The following is an 8,659-nucleotide window of genomic DNA, read 5'->3' as shown; positions in this document are numbered from 1 at the left end:
CAACATAATCCTCATGCTTGCGGACGACGTCGCATGCAACCCGCGCAACCCCTACCCCGCCCAGGCGCGCCGCGCGCCGACGGGGGGTGCGCGCTCACACATGCACGCACGTATGCGCCGCGGCACGGTTGCAGCTGCACACCCTCTCCTCCACTTTGGCGCAAAGCTTTGCTTGGGTGTGATCGAGCCCACGTTCGACCAGCAGAAGTGGCTGCTCCTCGCCGTCTCGCCTGCCGCTGCCTCGCCTCGTGCAGCGCCGGGCTGGCAATGAATAATCGACTCGCATTTTCAAGCCGTTGCAACCACCACATTTGCAGGTGTTCAATGACGAAGGCCACAGGCTGGACGTGTACGGCCAGAACGTCGAGGTTGACTACCGCGGTTACGAAGTGACGGTCGAGAACTTCATGAGGGTGCTCACCGGTGAGCGGGTGACGGCTGCTCCGGCCAGCGACAACCGCGGGCGCCTGTGGCCCCGCGGGCCGCTCGGCAGCGGCCCATGGGCTGGAAAAGGGGATGGCGGCGGCCTAACCCCAACCCCTGCTTGTTGGAGGCGGCTGCTGCTCTTGCCTCTGAGATCGGGAATTTCCATCTCGGAAACATGCGGGTGCGACCGGCAGCCGCTGCGACCGAGCGGCAGATTGGGCGGGACAAGCGGTGCCCAGAATCCCCTTTGCGGAGGGCGTTCGTCCCGATTGCCGGCCCCTTCCGCCGTGCATCGACCCGCCACTGCAGGGCGGCACGACCCCGCGGTGCCGCGCGCCAAGCGCATGCTGTCAGACGCGGGCAGCAACGTGCTGGTGAGCTCCGGGCATGGGGCGGCTCCAGGGTCCAAGGGTCTTCCAGGCGTGCTCTGAGGCCAGGGGCGATCATGGGTCCGCGATCGAGGCCCGCCCACTGCCGCTTTCGCACGCGGCGTCGTCTGGCTCGCTCGTCGGCGGGATGAATGCACGTCATATGGCAGCCAAAAAAACAAAGCAGTGTTTGCCCTGCCCGCGGGCGGATGAGGCTGCCTTTCAGCGCAGCAAGGGACGGAGCGAAGTCGCTTTGGCAGCGCACCCATCCCCGCAGCGCCCTGCCCCCTCATGCCCCCCCTCCACACGCACCCGCGCATGCTGGCGCACACCCCCGGTCACCAGAACGCACACACCCTCCTCACGCACGCGCACGCTTGCGTCAAAACCAAGCATGCACCTCGCACAAACTGCAGGTCTTCATAACTGGTCATGGTGGCAACGAGTTCATGAAATTCCAGGACCAACAGGAGCTCATGGCAGCAGACGTCGCCGACGCGCTGGCGCAGGTGCGGGTGCGGTCTGAATGGCCGGTCGGTCGGATCCCCATGCACATGGTCTGCGACCTGGAGGCGTCCGGGCACTGAAGACGCACAGGCCGGGGGCGGCGGGCCAGGCGTGCAAGAGCTTGCACCAGCCAGCAGCGGTGGGCCCACCGCTGCCGACTACCTGCTGTTGGAGGGCCCCAGCGGCAAGGCCCGGGCATTATGCTGCAGCGTCCGGAAGGCTCGCAGCCCCCATTGCAGCTCTCACCCCCTCAACCACCAATCGCCCATCCAGTCCCCCTTCCAAGCCTCCCGGCCCCAACCCTGTCCCCGCCCCAGATGCACCAAAAGGGGCGCTACAAGGAGCTGCTGCTGGTCGTGGAAACGTGCCAGGCCGCAACCCTCTATGGCCGCATCAAGTGGGTGCCAAGCTGGACTGCACAGCAGGCCGGGGGCTACTCCGCACGCGGCAGAGCATGGGGCCCTGCACAGGCGGGGCACCCCGCCTGCGCATGGGCACGCCATCGTCGCTAGCGGCCATCACTGCGCAGCCAATCGCGATTTGCCCATGCCTTTCTTTGATTCACACACTCAAAAGCTTCCATATCCCTTTGCCACCACAACATTTTCTGCGTCCCTTTTTTCCCCTGGCGCAGGTCCCCAGGCGTCCTGGCCATGGCCAGCTCGCTAAAGGGTGAGTCATCTTACTCATACCTGACTGACCAGGACGTCGGGCTGTCCCTCGTGGACCGCTTCACCTACTCGACCCTGGACTTTTTTGAGAGGGTGGACATACACTCCCAGGCCACGCTGCAGCAGCTCTTTGACACATACAGGTGGGCGGCCCCGCTTTCGCCCGGGCAAAATGGGCAGGGCGGCGGCCGGCGCGGGCGAGGGCGTCTAATGGGAGCTGCCGCGGCGGTCGGGCGGTGGAGGGTCGTGTGTACTGGCCGACAGTAGTTGTCGGCATTGTGTGTGCCTGGGAAGGAGACTTGCTGGGCTGTCACCGCCGGCCAGGGCTCAGCCACACCAGCCCAAAGCCCTGCACGCCTTTGCCGAATTTGCTTCGCAAATATAAAGTTAACATACCCTCGACCGCCGCGTCGCGCCCCCTCAGCTTCGCTCACATGGAGTCACACTTTGGCCAGAGCACCGAGAATTTTGAGCGCCCTCTGGACCAGGTCAGGGTGACCGACTTCTTCGGCCACGTTACAGAGGTGCGGCAGCTGCGGGGCAGCTACCCACTGGACGGCATGCCGTCCTCGCCCGAGCGCGGTGACGGCGGCGGCGGCGCTACGGCTGGCAGGGGAGATGAGGGGCAGGTGGATCGCAGCTGCGGATGGCAAGAGGCAGGAGGTGGTGGCCAGTGCCGCTGGAGCGACGATGATGGCGACAGCAGCGGCGGCGGCGGCGGCAGCAGGAGCAGCGGCAGCGGCGGCAGCAGCGGCGGCGAGGCAGCCAAGGGGCGGTGGAAAGCGCGTCCCGCGAAGCGCCTAGATCACACTGGGACGCTGGCGGGCGCAGTCGCCGCGCCTGCGTTGGACGGCCTGACGGCGGGCGGCTTGGTGGCGCTGGCTGCCTTGGTGGCGGGCAGCTCTTGGGCCTGGGGTGCACGGCTGTGATGACTCGACCGGATGTAACGATACCAGCCATGGCTCCTGACACCCCAACACTGTAAATCATGTATTCATGTTCCTTTTCAAGCATGTGACATCACCAGGGACCCAGCATTGGCGGACCCAAAGCGCGGACAGGCGCCGCAGTCTTGGTTTGAACCCCCAGTTGGCACAAAATGGTGCAAGCAGGCTCACAGACCGGAACTTGCAGGGGCACACGCAGGCGGGACGTCACTTCCAAGCCAGGCGCGTCTGCCGCCCGCCGCCGCCCTTGTGCTTCCTGCCGCCGCGCCCGTCCCCAAACACGCCGCCGCCGCCGCCCATGATGATGTCACCGTCGTCGGCCAGCGCGTAGCCAAGCTGCCGGCTCGGGTTGCGGTGAGCCATGAAAGCAGGCACCCGCCGCGCCGGGTCTCCGCCGCCGCCGCCACCGCCTGCCCGGCCAGGCGGCGCGCCCCACGCAGCGCCTGGCGGCGCGCCGAATGCCTCGCCACGCGCGGCGCCGCCGCCGGTCGGTCGTCGTGCATCCCAGCCTGTCCCCCGGCTGCCGCCGTCGCCGCCGAAGAGGCTGGGGAGGCGGCTGCCCAGCAGCTGCTCATCTTCGAGGCCCCAAGGGTCGCTTTCATGGTGACCCGCGCCGTCAAAAGGGTCCGACATGAGCGCGTCACCTCCTTCGAATTGCGCATCATCGCCGATGCCGAAGTCGAACCCCGATCTGCCGCCCCCACCGAACGCGCCAAGCGGCGCCCGGGGCCCGGGTGGCGCAGGGTGGTTGCCGCGGCGGCGCGCGGCGGTGGGGCCCCGGCTGCCGCCGCTGTCCGCGGCGCGCAGGGCGGAGGCCGGCAGGCCCGGCAACAGGGCCGGCGCGCGGGCGTGGGCCATTTCTGCGTCGTCCTCTTCCACGTCCCAACCACTGAACAGGCCCCCGCCGCCCCCACCGGCCCTGTCGCCGCCGCCACGTGCGGCGGCTGCAGGTGCCGTGCCGCGGCGCTGGGCAGGCGGGCCTTCAAAGCTGCCAAAGGCGGGCTGCGCGGCAGGGTCCAGCAAGCTGCCGCCACCTACAGTGCGGCCGCTGGCATCGAATGCGCCGCGCCCACCCCAGCCGGGCGCCTGGTCTCCATCCTCGAACCAGCCGGGCCGCCCTGCCTGCCGACCAGCCCCGCGTCGGGCCGCTGCAGGGGCCATGGCCCCTCCGGCCCCCGTTGCCGCCCACCGCTGCTGCTGCCGCTGCGGCTGCTGCTGCGGCGGCGGCGTGGGCCTCGCGGCCTTCTGCTGCCATTGCAGGCCGCCGGCCACGCAGCGGCGGGCGGCGCCGGGAGCGGCCCCAGCTGCTCCCCCGCGCCTGCTGAGGAAATCGTCCAACAGCAGCTCAGGGTCGAACCCGCCCGCGGCCCCTGCGTCCCCGTCACCGCCATCAGGGACAAACGCGCCGCCGCCGCCGCCGCCGCCGCCCATGTCGCCGCTGCCGCCCTCAAACGCCATCTGTTCTGGTCCAAAGGCTTCCTCTCCCGCTGGCTCGAAGAAAGCCTGGCGGCGGCCCTGCCCAACGCCGTGAACGGCTCTCTGCTCAAACGCGTCGCCTGGCACAGCGCGCGCCATCCAGTCCGTCGGGGCGGCCCCTGGTTCTCGGCGGTGCCCCGGCTGCGAACCCCACCCTTCGCCACCCCACTCTTCGCCGTGTGTGCTGAGTGGTTGCGCGGACCAGGGCGCCTGCCTCTGACCCCTTTGCTCATCCTGCTGCTGCTGCTGCTGCTGCTGCTGCTGCTGCTGCTGCTGCTGCTGCTGCTGCTGCTGCTGCTGCTGCTGCTGCTGTTGCTGTTGCCAAGACAGCTCCCACAAGCCCTCCTCCTCTCGCCACACTCGGCCCTGCCGCGGCTCGCAACCCATCTGTTGCTGGCTGTGTGCTTGCTGCCGGGCTGCCAGCCCAGCCAGCTGGCGCCACTGCTGCTCCTCTGCTGCAGCATTCGCATGCTGCTGCTGCATCTCCACATCCGAAAACTCTACGTGCTGGTCGCTGGGTTCTAAACCCGTCACATCACCCTGCTGTTGCTGCTGCTGCTGCTGCCGCCGCCAGGCCTGCTGCTGCGCCCGCTCCTGCTGCTGCATCACGGCCTCCTCGCACAGCTGTTGCTGCTGCTGCTGCTGCTGCTGCTGCTGCTGCTGCTGCTGCTGCTGCTGCTGCTGCTGCTCTTCCGCCAACTGCAGCTGCAGCTGATTCCGAAGGGCCGACACCACCTCGTCCGGCGGGCGCGCCGCCCAGTGCGCTGCGGCCAGGCCCCAGCAGTGGTCCGGCAGCTCAGGAGCCACCTGATTCCCGCGGCCCGCCAGCGCTGCCGCGATGATGTCACGTAGCGGCAGCCCCAGGGACGCCAGCAGCGCGGCCGAGAGCGGGTTGAAGGCGGGGCAGGCCAGCAGGAACGCCTCGCGGGGGGAGGGAAGGTCCGGGACGCGCAGGGGTGCGCGGCCGCCTCGGGGCGCCTCGGCGGGGCCGTTGGTGGGGCTGGGGCCGGGGGCGGGGCGGGCGCTGTAGTAGTCTGAAAGAATGGCAGTAGATAGGTGACTCAGCAGGGCCTGCGTGCGGGGCACCGGGGTGGGGCGACGCAGTGGTTGCTGGAACGCTACGAGGCACGCCGCGGCTGTACAAGGCACACGGAGCCAGCTGGCGACCTCCAATCTGACCGCACGGCCAGCCGGTGCTGAATCTGAGGCCATGTATTTATACAGTGGTGGTGGAGTGACTGGGTTGCACTGCAGCGCGTCAGTTCACAGTTGGCCGGCCGGCTCTTCTGATAACGCAGGCCCCGACCCACCTGCGCCGCCGCCCGCCCGTCGGCCGGGTGCACCTGCACCCGCACCCCGGCCGCCGCCGCCACCGCCTGCAGCGAGCGCGACTCCCGAAGCAGCGCGCGCGCCGCGGCGTGGCGCCGCGCCCCGGCCTCCTGGCGCGCGCCGCGCCCGTCCGCGACGCCGACCCGCCCGGCTGGCGGGGGTGGCGGGGGCGCTTTTGGGGGCGGGGGAGGGAGTTCCAGAAGGTAGTGGATTTCGCTGAAGCAGAAGCTGAGGCGCAGCAGCCGCTGGCCCAGCAGCTGCAGGGCGGGCTCCCAGGGGCATGCAGTCTGGTGGGGGCCCGAGCACAGGGTCGGGGATGGCGGTGGGGTCAGGCAAGGCAGGTGGGGGGGCGAGTGAGCGCGAGGCGTGGACAGTAAGAGGAGAATCAGGCTGTGGGTGATAATCAAACCCGGGGCCACCAGAATCGGGGCTGCCGCATGATGAGCTCAGCACTGCAGCACGCGCAGAACAGCCCGCCAACCTGGGCGCCCGCTCGGGCCATCAAACATTACCATACTTTGTCATGCCTTCTATGCACCCACCCTGCTGCACCAAACAACCCCTCTTCGAAACCTATTGTTTTGCTCGCCCACCTCCAGATCCAGCGGCAGGTTCTCCGCGCTCCAAACGCACACGCACGCGCGTGGCGTCAGGATGACGTCAGCATACTCGCAGGGCCGCTCCGCCAGCTCAGCGACCGCTGCCGGCTCAGCCCGCCCGGGCGGCGGCGGCTGCTCCAGCCGCAGGACTGATTCATAGAGGTCGCGCCGCCGCGTGAGCAGGCTGCAGGGGGCGCGGCTGACGACCACGGGGCGCCTCGTCGCCGCGGGTGCGGCCGTGGGCGCAGGCGCAGGCGCCGCCGGCGCGGGCGGGAGCGCCGGCGCGGGCGCAGGCTCGAGCGCAGCGCCCGCGGCGCGGTTCGGAGCTGGGCGGCACGGCTCCTCGGCTGCTGCCGGGGCCCCCATGGTTGGCGCCACGACGTCGATCGCGAAGTGGCGCCCCTCAAAGTGCCGGCAGACAGCCAGGTACCGCGCTGCTGCCGGGCCGCCCGCCTCGCCGCCGCCGCCGCCGCCGCGAGCCGCGGCCGTCTCATCAGCCGCCGCGCCGACCGTCCCCTCCGCTGGTGCCTGCGCAGGGTCCGGGTCCGCCTGGGCGCCGGGCGCAGCCGGGCTGTACTCGATCAGAAAGCCGAAGCCGCTGAGAGGCAGCGCCGGGTTCATCAGGTGTCGCGGCGTCGCCAGCACGCACCCCGCCGCGCCGCACGCGCCCGCCGCCGCCGCCCAGCCGGCCGCCGCCGCGCCGCCCAGCAGGCGGCCGCCGCGGTCCAGCTGGCGGGCTTGGAGGCCGGCGGCGGAGATGGGCGCGAACAGGGTGAAGGCGGCCTTGGCTTGTACCACCACCAGCACCCTGGCGCCCTGTGAGAAAGGTGGGCCGGGCGCGAGCGCGCCGCGGCGCCATAGCGTCGTAATCTGGGAACCACACGAGATCCGCCTGAAGGCCAGGCGATTTGCTGGGATTGCTGTGAGGGTGTTGCTGTCGGTGGTTATGCGCTGTGCTTGTGGTTGAGATCGCACCAAACGCGGCGTGCGGAGGCGGCGCCCTGGCGGCCGGCAACCGACAGCAAGCAGAGGGGCCGGCGAGCAAGACGATGGGAGTAGGACACGGAGGGGCCGCACGCAAGCTGCCTGCGTGCTCACCGGCCGCGCCGCGCGCGCCTCCACCAGCAGCCGCCTGAGCAGTTCCTGTTTGGGATGGTCGCCACCGCCGCCGCCGCCGCCGCCGCCGGCGCCAGCGCCAGTGCCACGTTCAACACGCGCGTGCGCCGCCGCCAGCGCCGCCGCGCCGCGCGCGGCCAGGGGCGCGACCGCCGGCAGCTGCCCCAGCATGTGGCGCAGGAAGAGGTGCGCCGGCCGCGCGCCGCCGTCCAGTACCGCCGCCGCGGCCTGCGCCAGCAGCGCCAGTGCGACGAGCCGCTGTGCGCGCTGCGCCGCCGCTGCCGCGCCGCACTTGGGGCCGCCGCCGCCGCCGCCGCTGCCCAGCGCGGCCAGCAGCCGCTCTGCGGGGCGGCCGTCCCAAAGTGTGCACAAGGCCAGGGGCGAGCGGGGGCCCCCCTCAGCAGGCCCCAAGCCGCACAGCAGCGCCTGCTTGTCTTCCTGCAGCGCCTGCAGCAGCTGCTCGGCGCCGCCTGGCAGCGCGGCGCGCAGCCGCATCGGCCCGGGCGCCGCGACGGCCCCCTCCGGCTGCGCCAGGTCCCCGGGGCCACGCGGCTGCGCGGGGGGGCTGCACGCCCCGCCCCTGTCCTCGGGGCCTGTTGCTGCCGCCGCAGCCTCGGGGAGGACGTCGCCAGAGACCTGAAAATCCCGCACGCCCTTGACAGCGGCGGCGGCAGCGGCAGCCGGCATGGTGTCCGCGACGGGCTTGGATTGCGGCGCGCCGGCAGCGCTGACACGCATGAAGAAAGCCATGTCGCCCTGCAGCCCTGGGCCCCCTGCAGCTGGCGGCGCGCGCCCGGTTGCGGCAGCGGCCATGCCGCCGCCGACGGCGCGGCCGCCGCTGTCGCCGTTCGCTTTCTGCATCTGCGCTGGGGCCCCGCCCGGCAGCGCCGACGCCGGGCCGCCGTGACCGCCACCACCTGTGCTGACCGGGCCTCCACCATCCACCTCCTGGACAGCTCCACCCAGGGGGCCCCCCGTGCTGCCCCACCGCAATGACGTCATCACTCCCCCCAGCAGGTCCGCCTCAGCTGGTCCTTTCTGGCCGCCGCCGCCACCGGCCACTGTCTGCCCTGCATCAGTGTCCCAAGGACGCAGCACCGCCCTGCCCAACGCCGCGCGCAGCAGAAGCGGCCCCTCGCGGGCGCGACCTGCGCCCGACGCCGCCGCAGCAGCAGCGGCGGCGGCGGCCGCGACGCTGCCGCGGTGCACCGCCTGCACGC

At 71.0% G+C, this 8,659-nt stretch overlaps 2 protein-coding genes across 2 annotated transcripts; one reads left to right on the top strand and one right to left on the bottom strand.

Moving 5' to 3' along the window:
• Positions 1 to 13: 13 nt before the first annotated feature.
• MNEG_2312 (hypothetical protein) lies at positions 14 to 2,901 on the top strand (the record flags this gene model as incomplete). The annotated part of the gene is made up of 7 exons (XM_014049208.1): positions 14 to 86; positions 334 to 423; positions 736 to 800; positions 1,211 to 1,303; positions 1,619 to 1,698; positions 1,936 to 2,115; positions 2,397 to 2,901. 7 exons carry the CDS (start codon positions 14 to 16, stop codon positions 2,899 to 2,901), a joined length of 1,086 nt encoding a protein of 361 aa, XP_013904662.1.
• Positions 2,902 to 3,126: 225 nt separating this feature from the next.
• On the bottom strand, positions 3,127 to 8,300 carry MNEG_2311 (hypothetical protein; the record flags this gene model as incomplete). Its single annotated transcript, XM_014049207.1, has 4 exons — positions 3,127 to 5,466; positions 5,706 to 6,011; positions 6,318 to 7,139; positions 7,422 to 8,300. The coding sequence occupies 4 exons, from the start codon at positions 8,298 to 8,300 to the stop codon at positions 3,127 to 3,129; spliced, it is 4,347 nt and encodes a 1,448-aa protein (XP_013904661.1).
• Between the last annotated feature and the right edge of the window lie 359 nt (positions 8,301 to 8,659).

Source organism: Monoraphidium neglectum, assembly GCF_000611645.1.
Source record: "Monoraphidium neglectum strain SAG 48.87 unplaced genomic scaffold scaffold00258, whole genome shotgun sequence".
NCBI classification, from domain to species: Eukaryota; Viridiplantae; Chlorophyta; class Chlorophyceae; order Sphaeropleales; family Selenastraceae; genus Monoraphidium; species Monoraphidium neglectum.
The sequence above is the reverse complement of the archived record's forward strand: the minus strand, read 5'-3'. Positions and strand labels throughout refer to the sequence as shown.